The 22,546-nt window shown below is 38.5% G+C and overlaps 1 protein-coding gene across 1 annotated transcript in view; it reads left to right on the top strand.

Moving 5' to 3' along the window:
• Positions 1–22,546, top strand: part of LOC124166118 (midasin) — a 163,107-nt gene that overhangs the window by 21,194 nt on the left and 119,367 nt on the right. The window contains exons 11-25 of the mRNA XM_046543775.1: positions 716–834; positions 1,063–1,243; positions 3,107–3,322; positions 3,406–3,520; positions 6,182–6,410; positions 7,508–7,733; positions 8,116–8,301; positions 8,496–8,667; positions 9,153–9,513; positions 10,823–11,031; positions 15,347–15,493; positions 16,353–16,614; positions 17,579–17,701; positions 20,804–20,985; positions 21,428–21,572. Of these exons, the coding sequence (XP_046399731.1) occupies positions 716–834; positions 1,063–1,243; positions 3,107–3,322; positions 3,406–3,520; positions 6,182–6,410; positions 7,508–7,733; positions 8,116–8,301; positions 8,496–8,667; positions 9,153–9,513; positions 10,823–11,031; positions 15,347–15,493; positions 16,353–16,614; positions 17,579–17,701; positions 20,804–20,985; positions 21,428–21,572 (2,873 nt within the window). The remainder of the gene's footprint in view (positions 1–715; positions 835–1,062; positions 1,244–3,106; positions 3,323–3,405; positions 3,521–6,181; positions 6,411–7,507; positions 7,734–8,115; positions 8,302–8,495; positions 8,668–9,152; positions 9,514–10,822; positions 11,032–15,346; positions 15,494–16,352; positions 16,615–17,578; positions 17,702–20,803; positions 20,986–21,427; positions 21,573–22,546) is intronic.

Genomic DNA, 22,546 nt, shown 5'->3' with positions numbered 1-22,546 from the left:
TTATGAACTATTGTTCTCTGGTGTAGTCAGTACGTCAGCTGCTCAAAGGCGGCTGCCTCAGCATGCGAGTGACTGCTCAAAGCTCAAAAGATATTACAGTGCAACCTCGATATAACGACACCCCACGGTGTACTAATAAACACTCGCTATAGCGAATTGTCGCTTTACCGGAGGTGGAGCAAATAATAGCCAATATACCTGTTGCGAACAGATATACAGGAACAGGAGTGGTGCGGCGACAGATAAACATCTATCCGATAAACGTAAGCATAAATCCAGACGAAAGGCGATGTTTTTTTGCATCACTAAATTTCCTTACTCAAAAAGCGACTAACTATTCAAACAATTTATAAGCGCCGCACTGAATAAAAATCATGCAAAGCATTGTTTCGTCAATCATTATATTTATCGAACGACAGTTTACCACATAAATTTGAGACTGAGCACTCCATTAACTTCATTTCTAACAGATCGCTAGCAATTACAGAGGTTAAGGAGTCTTGATGAAAGTCTTCCGGCGGTGAAACCCTCGCTATGGCGAGAGCCAACACCGAAAGGGTCTCGTAAAAACGAATTTTTTAACACGCTTATTATAGGGTCAATTGACGGTGCATCGGCTATCTCTCGTTATAGCGGGGGTGTCGCTATAGCCCGTACTCGCTTTAACGAGGTTCCACTGTACCTTACTATTATATTTTTTATACTATTATTTCAGGGATTTGATCAAATGGTGTGCTCGCATAGTGCCAGGGTATGATGTCTCATCTCAGGATTCTTCTTTGAATGTCCTTGCCAATGCGGTGGATGTTTTCTGTTGCAGTACAAGTGATCCTAGTAAGTACTCTTTCACTTGTTTGTATTAAAAGCTTTCTTCTATCCTCTTTCCCTTTTTCTCCTCCTCTCATTTTTTGATCAATGTCCACTTTTTTCACGTTTGTAATTTTCATGCGGTCTATGGTTGCTGTGAGCCAAGTTTCTATCTTTTCAATTTTTCCGTTGATAGCTAAATTTCAGCATGTATTATTTTTGTTACATCTTTGTAATTGTATCTGCTTTAAACAGGTTATAGAGTGGAGCTTGCAGCCAATGTGGCTGCATGTCTTGGCATCATTAGAACAAAAGCAGATTATCTTTGCCGGACCAATAAGCCCCCAGTGGCCTCAACCCATGACAGTCTGTGTGTTGGACGTGCAAAAATGATGCGTTTGGTGGACCCCAATGCTCCTGCAAGTGTGAAAATGAGGTGAGTGTTGATGCTGACTCTGGAGAGAGAGTTCTTATGTCCTGATGAGCATCCTTCATTTGGCTCTCACAGTCAGGGATTCAATTCAATGGTTGGTTAGGATGAGTGGGGATAGAGCTTAGACTATGCCACATGCATGTGAACTTCACACATTCAGGGCTGGGGGGCTAGTTCCTGTAACTGGGCTGTATTGCAGGTAGGATTTTTATATGGGATGCCCTAAGAAGGCTTCGATTGGGAGCCTAATATTCTACTCATTTGACTGCAACCTCTATACACAAATGCAAGTCATTGATTTGTGTATTTCGTGACCTCTCAAGTGTCCATGGTATTATTTTTATGGGCCATTATCTGTTTCATCATTTGTAGCTTTCAAAGTGCTGATCAGAATTAAAGCTGAGAATGCACATGCAGTCACATGCACAAGTGAAAATATACACTAAGGGCAAGATTCACTAGTATTTTGGTTTTGGATATTCTGATTTGTGGCCATGTATGCTAACCATTTACACTACCAAGCCATCCTATTCGTAATTGATAAAGGGGGAAAATGAGCTCTACAGCCTCTATGGATAGGTGATTCAAAAGGGGTTATCAAGCACTTTGGACTACTTGTTGGAAGTGCTTATTTTCTTCAGCTCTCTGAAGAGGGCCACTTTGTGGTCGAAATCCATAATCGATTTTTACCCCCATTCGTTTGTGTTAGTGTTTGTGTTATCCTGACCACACTATATTTGACCGGTTTACCAGAAATCGGTACCCTAGTGCTTGTGTGAGTGATTGCGCTGAGTGCTTGTGAGTGTGATTGCGGCAAAACTCGGCATCCTTTGCAGAGTCCATACAGCTGTGCAAAGGAGGACAAGTTATAACCCAGATTACTTAAAGGAGGTCACTGCAAAGGATAGTTCTGGGTAGTGTGTATGGTCTGTGGTGGTCCCTTGTGGGGAAGTAACATTTCCGTAAACCACCACTGAAGTGTGAGTGTGTGACTTGGCATCCTTTGGAGAGACCATCCACCTCTACGAAGGGTCCCAGGTTACAACCCAAGGTCACCTTAGCGAGGTCCAACAGCCTTGAGAAGGTGTCCATTTGTGGGTGTGTGCTCGTGTCGGTGGTAGTCCCAGGTGTAGAAGTAATCCCCATAAACCGCCACAGGAGGGCATTCTGGTGAAGTGTTTTTTTGTTTATTCCTCTGACAAGTTGTGTCAAATTTGACGGACATTTGAGAACCTCCTTTGAATCACCTATCCTATTTCAAGGTGAAACTATAATGGAGTTCCAGTGATTAACTAAAAGATGGTAGCACTATTCCACAATATTTTAATGCGTACGATGCGTTTTGGCTCACAGAGCCATCATCCGGTACAAAATGTACCTTTGGTGACTCTTGTACCAGATGAGGGCTCTGTAAGCCAAAACGTGTTGTACGCATTAAAATATTATGGAAAAGTGCTACCATCTTTTATTTAATTATGCCAAACAAACACCATACAACGCCTGCATCTGTTGAACTTATTGGGAGGTTAAGTGAACCAGATGTTGACATCTCCACTCTGTGGCACAGGAGACTGATGACTCATAGGCTTATACTTACGAAGCCACTATCATATAGAAAAACCCTACTTTTGTCACCGTTCAGCAACGGAAATGTTCTAAACACTGCGCGTAACAAGAATTTTGTATGCAGTCATGCACGTGCACGGTAATAGGGACATCTGCATTCAAATCCCAGCTGAGCCACAGTATTTTTTCCATGGTGAATTTCACCCTCAGTGTAGAATTTATACTGTAAATCAATTGACCATTTGCTAATATTCTTGCTGTAATGAAACTATCTGGTGACATTTTTGCCCATATTCTCAGTGTTGAAGGTCAGAGCAATTTTTCCCTTACCCAGCAAACCTGTCAACTTCTGGAGCGAGTTGGTGTCTGTGTAGCTCGTGGAGAGGCTGTGCTGTTGGTTGGTGAAACGGGTACTGGAAAGACTTCTCTCATCCAATTTTTATCCAAAGAGCTGCAAACTCATTTAGTAGTGCTGAACATGAACCAACAGAGTGACACTTCTGATCTATTAGGAGGGTAAGTTGCATATTGTCATCTTGAAAATTAGTTTGGTATTTTGCTTAGTTCTGGAAGATTTAATTGTTCACTGTTCATTCTAGGTACAAACCAGTGGATATGAAGTTCATAGTTGCCCCACTTAGGGCTAAATTTGAATCCATGTTTGTTAAAACATTCTCTCGGAAACAAAATGTCAAGTTTTTGGAGCATATATCGGTGAGTTGCTTTCTTTCATTCTTTAGTTGTTGTGGAGATGTCTTAAATTTTTATTCTGTATGTCAGCAATTTGTAAATTCCAGCATGTCAGAGGAACTTCAAAAACAGGTGCTAGCTTTATCTCTCCGCTATTCAAGTACCGTATAAGCGCGTGTAAGAGGCGCACCTTTTTCCCATATATTGCAGCCGAAAATGGGGGTGCGCCTCTTACACAAACTTCTTATCTTCTCCCCCTCCCCTTCACCGGTTGCAAGTTCAAGGGGAACTGAGTGGCCTTGGTTTTCAGCGTGAGTCAGTCATCTGAAACCCTGGGCCAAAATCAAGCGGCAGGCAGGGGAGTTTCTCCCTTAGTGACGTATTTTTAAAATGCTCCTGTTTGAATTTCTTGCAAGCATCGCGCCGTCACGTCGGTACCCCAGAGGTGAACATTGAAAAGATCGCGGCGCGGGGTGATTCGCTCCGGAGCGCGCGCTAAATTTATTGCCACGAGTGGGCATCCCGCGGCATTTATACTGCATATAGTAATATTGGTGTCAAAACCTGCGGTTGAAAAAATTCGAACGAGTGTGCTCATTGTTGGACTCAATGGTGGATAGAAGAAATCGGAAATGCTTATAAGTGAAGAGCGCTGAAGGAGAGGTCGAGGGGAAGAGGGCTCCCTCCCCTCCGTATTTAAAGCTACGAGAGAAGGAGCAAGGGAAGAACACGTCCGATCTTGCATGTGACGTCGTTGCCTTTAAAGCGAAGGGGCGAACGCGCAGCAATGTGATATACGCAGTTTGCGTTGCCTGAGTTTCCAGTCCGTCTCGTCTTGTTTGAATGCGCTTATGCTACGCTTGTTTCTTCCGAAATTGTGCTGCTTGGACTATGTTGAATATTAGTAGCCTTATTTTAGCTATACATCTTTGTGTCATTCAATTAGAGCACAAAAAACTTAAATGCTGTAAGATATACGTCGCGTAAGGTCTAATTCTTTTTAGAACCTCGTGCGTGTCATAGAATTGCTGAAAGACATCGAGGTATCTTCGAGCTCAGAAGGTGACTCACGTAGCATTTGACCTCCAGAAACTCGGGGAATTGAACCTGGTAGACCGAAAAAGGTCAGTTGGTGGAATGGGGTAGGGATGAAACACGTTTCCATTGTTCCCCTGTAACTTGATATTTTCCTGTGGAGTCTCGGAAAGGAAAAAAACGGCAGAGGCATTAGCTGATGGAGAGCCGAGTGTAGTTCCGTTAGGCCCTTTGCACACACACCGATTTTGGACGGCTGGTAAAATATTGGCCGATATTTTACCGGCGAAGCGATGCTTGCACACACGCCGGATTTTTACCGGTCAAACGATACGTTGCTAAGTTTTTGAGCCGGCGTCGGCGATCCACAGTGACAATAGCCGGCAGCTAACCGGCATTTTGCCGGTGCCGGCGTGTGGTCGGTACGTGTACAAGCTCCAATGCTCTCCCATTGTTCACTATTGGAATGTGGACGGCCAATATTTTACCGGCCGTCCAAAATCGGTGCGTGTGCAAGGGGCCTTAAATCTACGACGTGGTTATTATCCTACGGCGCAGAGGTTGCCCCGATTGTTGTTATTTGCCTGTCGTGTTTTGCCTTAAAATTTTCCACGGCTGCAATTCTATTGCAATACTCCTGCGAGAGCTTTTAAACAAAATTGTTCGTGAGTAGGACAAGCAACGTCGAGCGATGGCGTATGCAAAGAGAGGATCGGAACTCTTTCTACTCCCTCTTATGCCGCCGCAGTTATCAAAATTTCCTCATTCAAATAGTACTGAAAGAGGACATTTCGATAACTGTCGAAATTCCAGGCATACGTCTGCAACACCGCACGATAGGATAAAAAAATGTCGCAATTTTTTTTTTCCTTTATAGCTTCGATCCTCAAAATAGGGGTGCGCCTCTTACACGTGTGCGCCTCTTACACAAGCTTATACGGTATTTATATTTATTTACATTCATTTACATTTATTCTTGAAATTTTTCTCTTAAAAATTACAATTTTCACTTTACACCTGCATAGATGTCAGCATATGTATTACAATTTCACATGTGAAGAGTCTTTCAAATGGTATTAAGATTTCTTTTGTGATTAGGTATGCTTTATTGATACAGACATGTACCATGTTGATAAATTTTTGAGAACTCGAGTTCCATTTTTAAGAACGAGTGCATTATAGTATGTGTTGTCTGACCATTGTGATATCAGTGAAACACTAGTCCATAAAAGTTAATCATAGTAGAGAAAACCTGAATTAGTAAAGCGGAGGTCTAAAATTATTTGAATGGTGAGAAAATTGAAAAGTTGGAAATATTTATGATAATTTTCACATTATGGGTGAAAAGATTAGCTGATTGAAAAATTAAGTGGAGAGCTGTGCCAAACCAATCTTAAGAGTGTTAACCAGTGATGATGATGATGAATGGAAATTACTTGTATAGATAACGTAGATAGTTAATCATTGAAAACATTAGTTGTATCGCTATGCTCTCCAGCATTTACACATTCGTAGATTTTTACTATAAGCCTAATGTATGTGTGGGTGAGCCAAGGCGCTGTGGTGGAGAATATTGAAAATGCCGTATAATTATTCTAAAACTTTAAGGAGTTGCCACTCCATTATGTAAAAAAAACTTTTTTATTTCAGACATGTTTTCAAAGCCGTAGTTGGAAAATTCTTTTGAAGTTAATGAGGCACAGCACCCAGGCAGCCATGAAACGAGTCTGTGGTGAGAGTAAAGACAAAAGCAGTTATGTGTCAAAGGAAGAATGGCTGGAGATGTTGGAAAAAATTGACAAACTTGAATTGCAACTTAAGAACAGTGCATTGGTGTTCTCCTTTATAGAAGGCTCGCTTGTGAAAGCATTGCGAGAAGGTAATTTAAACTTATCTTTGATGAGCTTTAGGAATATTTTTTGTCGTTGATTGGGCAACTATGTATTTTATGGTTGGTGGAAGCTTCTGTATACCTTCTGATAATCACTATTTTAAAAACTTTTCCATGCTGTTACAGAGCATAGAAATGTCTATCACTTATAGCTGCAAAACTGGATATTGAATTATAATGAAAAGCTCACCACTTTTTACAAATTAGGGCTTTTACTACAATTTCTGTTTCTGAGATGGAGAAGATCTGGCAGCCATTACAAAGTTGTACTTTTTGGCCGCCAGATGGTGAAGCCAGTGGAGGGTTTCACTTACCTAATGAGGCAGTGTGAGGAGTCCGAACTTGGGGCCCAAAAACAAGCCCTTCGCTTCAGAAGCGAACTGGAAATTTGCACATGTAGCGCTCCTCATAATGAAAGTTTAAAATAAGTCCTACTCTTTTCTCCTGCTGCAGTTCAAATCATCTAACACAGGCCAACATGTATCAAGTTATGAATTACCAAAATACTCAGAAAATATCGTTAATATAGTCGTGATTTTTTGTGACAGCACTTTTGAATTACAATGGAATGGTGGTCTTTTTATAAATACCATGTCACTACGTCCAAACTCAACCCAAGCAAATGCAAATCGCTCAAAAATCATTCCTATCCCAAAAACCTCATTTATTAATTTTAAGTATTCGTTCTTCTAATTATTAATAGAAACTGCCAGTGGGCTCATGGAAGGGGGCAGAAGTGAAAAAATTTGCTCTCCCTCTGCCAGGCAGCCAGAACAATGGTGAAAAAAAGTCACAGGGTACAGAAAAACTCCAGATTTTTTAAATTTTCAAGTACTATTTATAAGAGAAATATTAATTATTCCAGGAAGTGGTGCACATATTTTTATCCATCAACTTTAACTTCACGCTAACATTTTGTTTTGAAATATGTACAATGGTTTTCCCAGAATTAAAAAAAAATATTTATCTAATGGTATAGGGAAGCTTACATGTACCATATTATACTTATATTGTTTACAGGCCAAGCTTGTAAAATTTTTATCCTCCTGCTTTGACTTCTTTTGATAATAAAATGTAATCTTCAGGTTGGTGGGTATTGCTGGATGAGATAAACCTTGCCACTGGGGAGACTTTGGAGTGTTTGTCAGGCTTGCTTGAAGGAAGTGGAGATGTTGGAGGTGGTTCTCTTTGTCTTCATGAAAGGGGCGATACAACTCCAATCATAAGGCACCCCAATTTCCGCTTATTTGCATGTATGAATCCTGCCACTGATGTTGGAAAGAAAGATCTTCCTCCAGGATTAAGAAACAGGTATGCCACCGTTTTGCATAGCAAATATTCACTTCAACTTTTTCTTTTCAGTAAATATTTTCAAAAATTAATTTTAATGTCTTCAATATTAGGGTTATCATGTGTGCTTCTCTCCAAATGAGGATAATGAGATAAAAATTGAGAGCTTTTGAGGACTGTTTTCTTGAATGTTACACAATTACCAAATCTGTAAAAATATCTGTGAGTGCGTGAAATGTTTGAAAAACACATTTTTTTTCATTTGTTGTGAAGTAATATTTTTCAATAGATGATTAGTTTAATCACCACAGAAGCCTCCGTGATAATATTTTTCCATTGTGATAACGATGACAATGATTTTTTTTCATTTGGAATATGACCTGTATTTTCCTCTTTTTTCTAGGTTTACAGAGTTTTATGTGGATGAGCTAACTGAGAAGACAGACCTAATGATGCTAGCTGGAAACTACCTATCTACGTATTCAGTACCATCATCTGTTCTTGATAGCTTAATAGCATTCTACCTTAAAGTTCGGAAGGAGGCAGCATTATCCTTATGTGATGGAATTGGCCATAAACCTCATTATAGGTATACTCCCTCGGTTTAAAAAAAATCTAATTTAAGTTATTCCTTATCATTCAATTATTTATTTGTACCTTCTAAAAGTATTCAATGTATTCCGCTATGTCTGGTAAATCTTGTAGTTTTGAGTAATTTTATTCGTTTTCTTTCAATGGTGCTCAATCTATGCTCATGTGTGTTGTAAAATTCTTTATTTTCAGCTTGCGTACTCTGTGTCGTGCCTTATCTGTGGCAGCCAGAAATCCTTGTGGAGCGTATGTGCGCTCGCTCTATGAATCATTTTCTCTGGGCTTTTTGACGCAACTTGACAGAACGTCCCACCCTGTTGTGGAGGCTATGATATCCAAGGCACTGTTCAAGGGGGAAAGTAAGGTAAGGCTCAAGATAACTCTTGGTATTCTTCCACTCCCTTGCTTATATATCATGAAATGTTGTTTGCTGGTGAAAAATAATCTAGCTTGGTTATCGACAAATACTGAATATCATGCATACATGACTCATGGAAGAATATTCTTGGCCAAAATCTGGAATATTTTAAGCGAGGTCCTCTTCATCAAGGCTCAAAAATATATCTCCCAAGTTCCCTGAAATAATTTACATTTCTAACTTTTTTCAAAAATAGACTAAGTAAATTGTATTATGACATAAATGAGTATGATGATGATAATCTTTGCATGTTTGTTTTAGTACTTATTCTATGTAATTCATGTCAAGTCTAATGCATAAAATGTTTATCTGTTTTTATAACATTATTGTACATTACTTGAGTGTGAGTAAGCTATTTGTTTATTTTTATCTTATCATAAGGATGCTTCTACTTTTAAAATAAGGTGTAACATCGTAATTTTACTTTGCAGTCATCCATCATCAAGAAAGCCCTTCCGGAGCCCAGTCCTCATGGTTCTCATGTTTGTATCGAAGGGTATTGGATTTCGAAAGGCTCACTGGAGCCACAAACTCCAAAACGGTACATAATCACTCCATCTGTTCGACAGAACCTCAAAGATCTTGCTAGAGTGGTGTCACTGTCTAGAGGGACACAGCCATGTCTTTTGCAAGGAGAGACTTCAGTTGGCAAAACTAGTTTGATTGAGTTTTTGGCTGCATCTACTGGTAATGTAGTGCTTCGGGTTAACAATCATGAGCATACTGACCTTCAGGAGTATGTTGGTGCCTATACGGCTGATGCAGAGACAGGAAGAATGGTTTTCTCAGAGGGTAAGTGTTTTTTTCCTGGCTCGTAGTCCTCTTAGTGTGGCTTGATGATGTATGTATAGACTTTTACTTCTTCGATGAAAAGCATGGAGGGGCAAAATATTGGCTCTATTTCAATATGATTTTGATGATATCGCAATAATTTTATTTATATTTAAGATGGTTTAAACAGTTTTAATCGTTATCAGCAAGTTTGACTGAGGTAATAGAAAAGAAAAATGAATTAAAAATTTTTTCATTGGTTTTTTTTTCCTTTAAGACTACATTTTATTAAATTGCCTTCAGCATTTCGAGCAATAACACCAGGAAGTATTTTAGTACTTACAGGGTTAAATTATAAAAATTAGGGCCGGACCGAAGGTTTGTCAACTTAGGAATAAGGTCTTGGAACGCTACTAGTTCGGAAATCGGACTTACTGTACTCGGAAAGATATCAACCCTCGATTACGTCATGCCGCATGCCGAAACTAAAACGAATTTTCCTGTTTATATATATTTCCGCGTAATTTAATTGCGTTTATCGCATATGGTTTTTTCCGACGATTCCGAAAAGAAACATCATACGAACTTCGTTATTACGAACCTCCGGTTTTTCGGTCCCTTGAACTTCGTAATAACGAGAGTCTACTGTATTGATCTTAACTTTAATTGTGCCACCTACCAGCGGTGATACCGACAAGTAATGCCAAAGTTATTTAAATAAAATGTGATGCCTTGAGAAAAATTTCTGCATTGCATGCATGATGAAAGCACTGCATGAAACAAGTAGCTCTGTACTTATTCATGTGTACAGGTGCAAAGTGATATGCACCAAAGATGAAAATTGTCATGAAAAAAATCATCTGGCTTAGCCAGGATTTGAACCTGGATCTCTCGGTTGCCTGTCAGGTTTTTTGCCAGTTTAACCACCAACTTATCTTCTTCCAAGGTGAATCTCAGACTGAGCTTACCAAACAAGGTGACATTTCAAGTGCACACCATGGTAAAGGAGACTGAGAGGGTTCTCATTAAGCCACTGTCGGGGAAATAAACCCTCCTTTGTCGCTATTCCATGATGGACCTTTTCCAAAGCACTGCATGAAACAAATAACTTCATATGCAGTCACGTGCATAGGTGCAAAGTTAATAAACACCAAGGATGACTGGAAAAATCTAATTGTTAAAATTCTGAGCTCTATGTACAAATTTGAAGAAAAAATTATTCCGTTCATCACTAGTGTTAATCATTTCATTGTCACCTGAAAATGAATTTTTAACTGTGATTTTGAGAACTTGATGTTAAAATGTACGTATCTGTATTTGGTTTACGCAGGTGTATTGGTTGAAGCAATGAGGAAAGGATATTGGATCATCCTTGATGAACTAAATCTTGCTCCATCTGATGTGTTGGAAGCTTTGAATAGAGTTCTTGATGACAACCGAGAGCTTTACATCACAGAAACCCAGGAAGTTGTGCAAGCACATCCTCAGTTTATGCTGTTTGCCACCCAGAATCCCCCTGGACATTATGGTGGCCGAAAGGTTGGTGGGAACCTTGACTTAGGAATTATGTATTTGTTAATACAGTAAAACCCCTTATTTACACTTTTCTAGGGACCCAAGAAAAAAAGTGTAAATTGCGGGAAAATGCAAATAGTGGGAAATAGAGAATTTTCACTTTTATTCATATACTGGCTTTGGAAATGTTAATTTTTTAATTGTTCACTAAGCATTATTCCATAACATTGTTTCCCTCTGAAGCACAGTGTTTTTGCTGGCAGCAAAAATTAAAAAATAATCCTGTTTTGTCTGCATTGAAAATATCTTTTGGGCTGTAATCTTCCAGAACTCTAATATATTCAGATTCTTTCCACTGAGTTGCTGTCTCTATGTTAACATCTTTGCTTTCACCACTCACCGTCTTATATACAACACTGTACCTATTTTTGAATCTATCCAACTAACCATTATAGATGCCGTGGAAACTTCGATTCCCAATCTTGTGGGGAAATACTTTTTCTCAAGGGCCTTTGGGCCTGTTTACACGATACATTAGCATGTACGAGTTATTTCTGCTTGCATAAATGATTTTTGTGGACCGGAACGGGACATGTACGAATGTAGGCAGGGGCAGATCCAGGATTTTTTTCTGGGAGGGGCACAGAGGGTCTGACAGGCAAGATCTTGTCTTAATTGAGATTAAAAACAAGATATAACAATGACTTTACAAAATTCTCTTTATTTGTATATTGAATTTATTCTTATTGTATTAAATGATTGAGCCTCCTAGAATAATACACAAAACAAAGCGAACGTAATGATGACCATAAGGGGCGGATCCAGGATTTCTCTCTGGGGGGCACAAGCAATGCCGTACCCAGGATTTTGTTCTGGAGGGGGGGGGGGGCACAATGATACCACGTTATACAAAATAAACGCAATGATAACCGGACCGTATTAAAAATCTTGCATATTTTTTAAGTGTCTGGGGGGCACGTGCCCCCCCCCCCCCCAAACACTTAAAAAATATGATAGATCCCCCTATAGATCCTCCTATGATAACCGTATTCAAATTTGTCTATTTTTTTAAGCATCTGGGGGAGGGGGGGGGGGTACGTCCCCTGTCCCTAACTCCAACTATGAATACATGAACCAAATTTGAACAGGTTCTATTTTCTGTTCATGCATATGCACAAGTTGGGTGACTACACGGTGCATTTTCGTGTTCATAATTTAGACATTAACTTGAACAGGTTAATGTACTATGTAAACTGGCCTTTAGATGACACCATTTGCAGGGACATTTGATGATCTTGCACCTAAAAACAGCTCGTTCTATTTCTTCTTACCTGGAATTCCTCACATATATTCTCTTTTTTGATAAATGTCCGCACTGGTTTGCATATTTTACAATGGCATCGCGATTTTTCACCACGGTATTGAATGTTGAGACAGGGAATCCGATCGGATTGCCAGTCCCAACATTCAAGCTGCTTCGCCAGCGTTCAAATCGATGCGGGTTCCGGTGTGGGAATCAACTAGCTCTAAAATTTTCATTTTCTCGTCAGTTAAAAATGTCCGTTTTTCACCTCGAATTTCCATTTTCAATCCGGATAAATTCTATTTCCCGTACGAATTGAGGGTACCTTGGCAACTCACGAGTATCTTAACTACTCCTCGGCGATCAAGTGCGTAGTACAAACTGTCATGCGACTTCATAATTTTTAAAAGTTACAATAGTTTGCAATACACTGCTATTGGGATGGGATAATTCAAGTTTAAATAAGTTTTTTAAAAGTATTTATTAACCCATAATTGATACGCAGCTGTTGAATGAAGTCAGCGCAAATGATCCCAGTTATCGGTTAAGTTTTATAGTTCCGGCATTTATCACATTTCATCACGTCTGGTTTCCTTTCAAACTGCCGTATCAAATTATCGACTACATGATTATTGTCAACATTCCTGCAGGAGTTCTTGCATTATAATTATTACATAGCTCGATTGCTCCAAACACCTACTTTCATATCGTGAATCTTTTCGCCGCTGACAGAAAACGAGATGACGTAGTTCAACTTTCCGACGTTAGTGGCCTTCTGTCCCGCCACATTCAAATTATTCCCGAAAATAGTTCTCATACGTCTCTCTCTATTGGTTTTTTAAATAAAAATGCGTGAAAGGAAGCCCAAAGACAGTTTTTAAGGGCTGATATGCACGATTAATTGTTTTAGTACGCAAATAATTTTTTTTTAGTCGGCACGTCGTGATGCACATGGCGGGAAAACGAAAAAAACACGGCGTAAATACAGGGTTCTATTTACATTGGAGAGATAGGAAATATGACGGGACCCAGAAAAAAACTTGCAATTTGCGGGAAAACGTAAATTCCGATAACGCAAATACGGGGTTCTACTGTAGTTTAATTGGTGACTTTAAGATCTATGAGTTACTACCTTTATCATTTTCAATGATAGAAATGGTATTTACTGGAATAACTTCGCATTGCCTGCAAGGCACTAAAATATCTTATGGGTTAAGTGGGTGTTTCGCCCTCAGCTAATTGCTGATTATTTTAGTTTCCAAGATCTCTGCTTGTTGGCATTTTTATGTAATATCTGTGGTTGCCAGCTATTCAACTTTCAATGCAAGAGGCAGTATTTGGAATATTTGGATCAATTATCCGCCATACATCTCTGTAGTGATGTGACATTAAAGAGAGTTGGACGAGTCAAAGAGAAAAAGATGCATTACAATATCTATTGCTGATGCTATTATAGAATGCATTGTAAATCACATCAACTGTTGAATTGACAGTATGAGAATGGTGGTTCAATACTGTATTTCTCCGAATATAGTCCCCCTCTGAATATAGTCCCCCCCCTAATTTCGAGGCTTCAGTTTCGGGAAAAATTATAAAAATGCGTCTGAATATAGTCCCCTCTTTACTTTTACCATTGGCATTTTTGGATTAAAAGGGGGGGACTATATTCAGACAAATACGGTAATTATGTTTCATTGATTTAAAAACAGTGTAAATGAGAGGGATTGTCGTCAAGGGAACATTAAATAAATACAAAGACGAACGAGACCTAGATTTAAACTGAGATGATTAGCATAATATATTCATCATCTAATAACAATAAAAATGTAACTGTAGCTCCTTAATAAGTCTATTTTCATTACAAAATACCTCCACCTTAATGATAGGAGTGCAAGATATATTTGTAGTAAAATTGCTATGGCACTTGTGGAAGTGAATATCTCATGTCCATCGGAGGGTTTTAACCATGGCATTTACTTTTTCAGTATCCAATAATTTATATATAATTTTCAGGCAATATTATTCTATTTGTTACTCTGAGTCAGGTGGTGTCCATTTTGGCTATTACGGTGCTCACTCACATCAGAATTGAAACATTTATCATAGCATACAATGGGTATTCTTAAGTTCCTTAACATGGATAGTTGCTGTATGTTCATTGAGATTGGCCTTTACTTTACCTCGAAGTTCTTGAGAAAATGTGAAATGTGTCATTAATACCAATGAACATATCAATGAGCAACTCATTGGAGGTTAAAAAATATAACCCTTGTACATCAAGATTTAAAGCTACATCATACATGTTTTGCTTGCAATAATGGCTTTGCATTATTTTTATGGATAAATTTTGGTTCAAATTTTATTATTTTCTAATGCTGTATTTACACTGGGGTCAAAGTTGTTGCCAGAAAAATTTTTGAGGGTCTTGGGAGGGTAGAACTTACATTTGGGGGCATTCTTTTGGAGGAAATGTGCATGAAACTGTATCATTTGAACCCTTTGACCCCACTTGCCATGGCCGTGATGGATGCTGTACATTTTATTACGTTCACTTGGACTATGTACTCCTATTCTCCTCAGTAATGCTCTCAATTCATACCTTGAAGAGCATGCCCTAATTGAATTTGTGTTCTTGGATCATCATCAATTCAAATCTTTGCAATAAGTTCATCCCTGACCTGTCCATTTTGCTTCAGCAATTGGAAATAATTACTCACTGCTAGTATGGCTGTTAATATACTGGTGCAAATCCTCTTAATGATCTGATTAAGTTAAGGGTTGTAAGGCAGAAATGTCATAGTTATAGGTCTGCTGTGTGAATATTTTAAATCACACGCAGGTCGTGATTTTCGTTGAGTTGAAAAAAGATTGCCTTTGATGGCTAATGAATTTGGATTGACATGGGAATGTTTAGGAATGAAAATATGCATGCCCCTATAAATATTTTGGCTCCACAATATGTGCATGGTGGCACAAAAGTTTTTTGATTATGACTACGTGTTCAATATCTTATTTAAATAAATTTTGTTACTGCAGATGCTTTCTAGAGCCTTCCGTAACAGATTTGTTGAGCTGCATTTTGATGAAATTCCTCCAGAGGAGCTAAGAACTATCCTGGAAATGAGATGTGAAATGCCTGCGTCATATTCTAAGAAGCTAGTTGCAGTAATGACTGACTTGCAGGTTAGTTGACCTTATAAATGTGTTGATTTTTTATGTATTTTATTAGTCGTGTGTTCTTTTGGGTGAAAATTCAATAATTTTGTTGTTATTTCACATTCTGTTGAACTTGTTAAATGATTCCTTTGTTGGTATGTAGTTACATGCTTCAAGTACCCAGTGTTTGTGATAATATTGAAGTGTGTGTTGACAGTACTTAATATCACCAAAGTGGGACTCTCCTACATTTTTCATTTTTTCTTCAACTATTTTCCATTCCTTTTGTTCTTTATATTAAACGATCCATTAAATTTGAATGGTATTGTTCTTATTTTACTAGTGTTGGAAGTGCAGAAACGTGGAAATATTGATCTCTGGTTCTTATTGGGTAGCCTATGGATGTGAACTGAAGTTGAGGCCTTCAAAGAATCACTATGATACAAAATGACTCAATGCGTGGTGAATTTAGTAAATGAAGTCCACTTCACATGCTTGATACTCTAAATAAATTAGTTCAAAGAAAAATTATGAGCCCTGCATGGTAGTTCATTTTAAACAGTAATGTTTATTATCTTGTAGATTTTCATAGCTCATGATATTTGGTGATCTTTGGGTTCTCTGGGTATTTAAAAAATTATTTTCATGTGAGATTTTTGCTATGCTTTGCCATAGGCGTCTTCGTGTTTTTTATTTCATCTTCTGCCATACTTGTTCATGTATGAAAAAGAAAACCATTGTTGTTCACTTAAAGCGTAAGGAAGCGTGCAGCCGAGCATGGCAAAACTTTTGCATGTAATTATTATAGTAAAAAACACTCTCAGAACTCAAAGAGTCACCTAGTGTCAGTAATTATTCTCTCTGAAATTTTATGAAAAAATTATAGGTGCATCGACGTGGGAGTGCAATGTTTGCTGGGAAGCACGGCTTTATTACTCTACGAGATCTCTTCAGATGGGGAGAGAGGTATCGTTTGGCGAAATTGCCTCAGACAGAGTCCAAGTTCTATGATTGGGATCTTCATCTGGCTCATGAGGGTTATCTTCTCCTTGCTGGGAGGGTCAGGAAAGAAGAGGAGCGGGTCGTCATTGCGAAAAGTATTATGAAACACCTCAAGCGTGAAGTCAACCCTGATGTGCTGTTCACATGTGAGTGGAACATATTTTCCCTTGCTTTTGGCTGTAAATTTGTGGCATTAAGAAAACCCTTTGAAGTGATATCTGTTTATTGAGACCGAACAAAAACCCTATAAATTCAAGGTGGCATAGGGTGAGGAACTGGCCCTTGTGCCCTAAATGTGTGAAATTTGTAAACTTCAGCCTTGGGTAAGTTTAACTCTCACCCATTCGAGCCTACCTTCAGGTTGACTCAGTGAGATAAGTAATGTGAGAGTGCTGTCTTGGTGTTAGTTGATGATTTAATCCTATACAATTCATAAAGAAATTGAAAAGATTCTGTTGCTCATACATTTTGCTTTCAACTCTTGGATTGCCCTTTCATTGTCATGTACATGTCTGATTGAACTGGCTTTCAGCTTGCTATTAGTTTAGTAAAAGCAGGCATTTTCCTGAAGGAGAACTGCTCTTTGTCACACAAAAATTACATGTGACTGTGTATCCTGTTCAAGTACCCTGGCATGGAGGATTCATTATGTGCTTGAATATAGTACTGAAATGCTAACATTTCTGTTATTGAATTGTAACGAAATCAGTATGTTTGCAGTTTATATATGAATGAAGCAAAATTGTGCCATCTTCAAAAAAGAGGTGCTACTATTCATTCTAATAAGTAAGTAGATGCTTTCCTAGTAATTGTACATTTTAAAATTTTCCTATTTTTTTGTGTGGTATGGTAAAGGCTCGTTTTTGCTCAATTATTGAGACTTGTTGACATTAATTTTAAAAACGTATTTCTGATTGCTTAATTGGATAGAATTTGACTATGTGTTTGTATTATTGTGGTCGAGGAATGTTAACTCTTGATTATGAAAGCATTCCACCAATTAAATTTATTTTTATGATTGAATTCTTTTAATATGCATATAAATGGCATTTCATTAACATTGTTTCTGTGTCATGTAAAAAGCAATACCCGTTTTTGTGATTGTTTCAGTGAATGGTGAAACTTCTCCGGTAACAAAATCAGTGCTGGAAGAATTACTGCTTACCAGTCCTCCAGAAGAATTTAGGCATCTTGTATGGACTGAGAATATGAGGAGACAGGCTGTGCTTTTGGGTGAGTCAATGCTCTTTGCAGCAATTTCTCTATTAAAACCAATTTCCTGAGGATCAAGATTGTGTCATGCTTAATGTAGGATGAAATGCTCAGCCTCCACTTTTTAGTTGTCTTATGTACCTGCATTTAAATGAGGCAAATTATAGGCTTGTGGGAGGAACAATTGGGTGCTTTCCCAGCAGATTGGGTGATTTCCCAGCAGTGTGTGTGAAAAGCTCCTGGTATCGCCTCTGGACCTGGAACTGAAAGGTTGTCAATTTTTCAATGTACTACTGCACCAGCATCTTCAGGCAAGATAGTGTTGAGTTAGTATATTAGTGGGTCGCAGTGTACTCAAAATTATCTGTACCGAAGACAGTGACTGAGTTGGACATCAAATGTCAGCAATCTTTTGCTGCTGACCTGTTGGAAATCCTGGGAGCTTTTCTCATGATAATACTTACAAGGAGAGGTCGCCAAAGTGATGTTCGGGATCTGAATGACGATGTTATTTCCTGAAAGAATATAGGTAAGGTAGAAAAAGTGTCACGGCTTTCTTCCACATAGGCCCGGGTTTGAGAGATATTCGCACGTAAAGATTCCGCGCACCATGACTTCCTTCGACTACTCTCCCTTGTACAGCAAGCGGCGGTAAGGAACAATATGTACCTGAGAACTACCTTTGGAAAAAAAAACTGGAAATAAAATGATTTGAAACTAGCCTAGTGGGTTAAGGCGCGAGGACGAGACATTTGATGTATACGTTCGGGGTTCGAGTCCCAGTTGAGTCAAATTTTTTTCTTCCTTATTATGTTTTAAAATCACTGCTATAATTCATACTGCAGCCAAATCTGGTCTACGGCCCCACCTTCTTTATGAAAGCTCCCAGAAAGCCCTTTGAATTTTTTCCTTTCTATTGTCCGCTACCGCCACTTGCCTTTTCGTAACTTCTCCCTCAATAAGATTAGATCCTCTCTTGGCATTGCTTCTTTAGCTGATCGCCGTATCCTCAATGACCGGAGACTTTTCTTTAATATCATTAATTGCAAATACAGATCATCTGACCTTCTTTCTTTTTTCCGCTTCGCGTTCCTTCGTGCACGACGAGGTCGAGTGGCCTATTTCATATTTTCACCCCCCGCCTTTCTGTCTCCAAACGTTCTTTTCTATTCAGACTTCCTCCTTCCATTAACTCCTATGCCGAATGCGTTCCAAATTTGATCCTTTTTTTCAAACCTCATACATCTTGCTCCATCACTATCGTAATTTGTCCCCTATTCCTCACACCACCCGGTAAAATTTACTATTCTTTGTTATTTATTTGTAAATACTGTTGAAATTTTTTTGTTCATTAATGGTTACGATGCTTTATATTATTAAATTGTTTCTCCTGTTATTGTTTATCCTCTCTAATTGGCCTCGTGCTGTTTTTGGACTAGATGAAATAAATAAATATATGGGCGATAATGGGTAGGGGAGGTACCTGGCTAGGGTTGGTGACTGAATATGCGGATACCCGGTTGTCTATTTGGTGAGAAGAATAAGTTGAGATCATAAATATATGAAGAGGCTGAGGGAACAATGTCTTGGTCGAGGATGAGCACATTACCTGGAAATTCACGCATAGTTATATGCGTCCTCAAGTTCGCGTGGTAATCATATATTTATTTATTTAAAATAGAGGGAGAGTAGTCGAAGGAAGTCATGGTGCGCGGAATCTTTACGTGCGAATATCTCTCAAACCCGGGCCTATGTGGAAGAAAGCCGTGACACTTTTTCTACCTTACCTATATTCTTTCAGGAAATAACATCGTCATTCAGATCCCGAACATCACTTTGGCGACCTCTCCTTGTTAGTAGTTTTTCTTTGAAGTGCATGCATCGTTCCTTTTCTTACTATTGTGAAAGTCCTCAAATATATGATTAGCATCTAGAAGTTATAAGTATGAAATTTTTTTGGTTTGTTACTGACTGCCTTGCAGTACAAGAGCTAAAGGTGTTTCAGAATCTGACTCAGAGTCTTCACTCTACCTCAGTTTTTAAGATCTCAGACTCAAGTTGAGTTTGAATTAGAGTTCTATTTTGGTAACTAAATAGGACTCCAACTCAACTCACTGGAGCTAGAGTAATGGGCTCATGTTATTACGTTTTGGGAATTGTGGTATTACATTTGATTTCGATGGAGTTTAAAATTTAAAGAGACCTGTATTTTTCCGTTTTCCATCCATCACCTACTACACGAGCTATTGGTGGCAAAATGTCGACAGGCGAACCCCTTTGGCAGAAAATTTTATGATGTCACTGACTATTGCCTAGTAGCTCACCGCTTCTCCTCTACTTCACAGCCTTTGACATCTTATATGTTTTTTTCCATAATTACTCATCTTTCCGTTAAAGATTGGGTCTCTCAGAATGACTTATTGGACAAGAAATTTAGTGACCTTACTAACTCTTAAAAAGAAGCAGGCAACTTTTGCATTTTTCAGTTTTCAATTCATGAGAAAATGGCTGAATGAGGAAAACTTTTTGTTTTGTAACTTATCTTTCTCATACTTGTACTGAATTATCTTAATGAGTCGGAATTTCACGTCTGAGTGAATGACCCCATTGTGGTAACATTCAGCCATAAAATTAACAAAATAGTATTTTTATCTCTGGTCACTCATGGTCTCCTACTCAACAAAAAATAGCTTATTGGAGTAAAATGTCACACTTGGAAGTATTTTAGCGATAAATATACATTTTAAAAATGTGAGACGACGTTAGTGGATATCTTGGAATTTGGCCATTAGTTTGAGTTTGGACTGAACTTAGCAATCGAGTGAGTTCCGGTATTACCCACATGGCAACTAAGTTGAGTTTGAGTCAGAATCAAGGCTTGAGTGATACTCAGGAATAAGGCTCTTAATGGCAGCTACATTAAGATGGGCTTTTGTCTCTTTGAGTTTAGGTTTTAATGTTTTTTCTCAGTGATTTGGTACCTAGTTATCTTAGATACCAGTCAAGGAAGGGTATTGGGATACCAGTAATACATATATGGATGTTCGGATATATTCTGAAAGCTTTTTTAAAAGTTCCTCACCTCATATTTTAGTGTGATATTTTGTTTTATTTTTTCTACAGCAAAATCATTTCAGTTCAACGAGCCAGTTCTTCTTGTTGGGGATACGGGCATTGGAAAAACTACAGTCTGCCAGCTACTGGCAAAACATCGTGGTCAGAATTTGCGTTCCGTAAATTGCCACATGCACACGGAGGGTGCAGATTTCCTGGGTGGATTGAGGCCAGTCAGGGAGAAGAAATCTGTGAGTTGAGAAGAAGGGCATTAAATAAATAAAGTTCCTGTGGTCAAGAACAGCCATAACTTATGTATTTTAATTTATTTAAATCTAATGGATATCTAATTCCCAAGTTCATAAAAATATTTTCTTCAACTACCTCATTACTTTCATGCTTTTCATCGTAATCTGTTTCAGTGATGAAATCAAAAGCGTCATTGTGTAATTCAATGCCCTTTTTTTACTCTGGGATGAATGCTAGATGTTAACACTGTTGGAGGTACTTTGAAAATTGTCATATGAGGTAGTCTTGCTTCGTCATCCAGTGAAATTGATTACTACCACTTTCATTAATTCCCAAACACTTCCTCAAGTCAACCTAGTTCATAGTTTTCATGTAGAAAATTGGGTGATAAAAATTACATGTTGTCGATTTGATTGATTTTAATGAATTTATTTCTATCTTCAGGAACTTGGTGAAAACGAATCAAAGAGGCTGTTTGAGTGGGTCGATGGTCCTCTGGTGAAGGCCATGCAAGGAGGAGATATATTTTTGGCTGATGAAATTTCTCTTGCTGATGATAGTGTTCTCGAAAGGCTTAACTCACTCTTGGGTAAAGATACATTTCGTTCTTTTTATTAATTCCATGCAATTTCTGACTCTTCATCACTTGGAAAATATCAATAAACAGGGATAAGCGTGCAGCAAAAATTCCATACTCAATCTCAACACCTATATTTTCACAAAATGTACCATTTCAAATAAACTTAATATTTTCCTTGCCTAATAATAAGTAAGTAACAGTAAATGAACTCGGGGGATCGGGTTGGTGTGGTGGCTAGAGTGTTGGCTTCCCACCCGGCGGGCTCGGGTTCAAATCCCGGCAGTGGCAGAGAATTTTCAGAGACTGCCCGATCCCTGCTTGAATGTTGTGTGGAGGGCATTTCAAGCACAACACTCCGTCCGTCGGATGGGACGTTAAGCCGTGGTCCCCTTGGCGCCTTTCGTTAAGAGCAGGCTAACGCCGACGCCGGGTTTCTCTCCACCCTTCCTTCCACACCCTTCCCTCATGGCGCAAATGACCTCAGCTGTCGGTCGCCTCCTCCAAATACCATACCAGTAAATGAACTCATCAGTTGATGGGAATTATTTCACTAGAATGTATGTATAACAACATCATTCACCCCCAAAATTTAATTACTCTAATTAGGAATGCATTGAGATAGAATTTCATCTAGGATATCCATTGACAACCAATTAGTTAAACCCTATAGTTAAAAGAGTTGAGTACCTAATTAAGAAATATCATTAATTATGTGATGGAAATCATTTTTATGTGACAAACTCATCATTTCACTACCCGCACTGGAAAAGAAGTTAGTTAATTTGTATTCTTTTCTTAGAGGTTGGTGAGTCCAAGGTTCCACTTGGCATGTTGAAATCAAATTACCAGTATCGTGGAATTAATTCAATACTATCAGTACCTCTTGGTATCAAGTGGTACTCTTGCTATGATGTGGTGTTGAGGCATTAAAGGGTATCCTCACATAATCATACCTGTATATGATGTAAAATCTCACTGCAAAT

The sequence above is a fragment of the Ischnura elegans genome, chromosome 9 (assembly GCF_921293095.1).
Source record: "Ischnura elegans chromosome 9, ioIscEleg1.1, whole genome shotgun sequence".
Lineage (NCBI taxonomy): Eukaryota > Metazoa > Arthropoda > Insecta > Odonata > Coenagrionidae > Ischnura > Ischnura elegans.
This window is presented reverse-complemented; position numbering and strand designations above follow the sequence as displayed.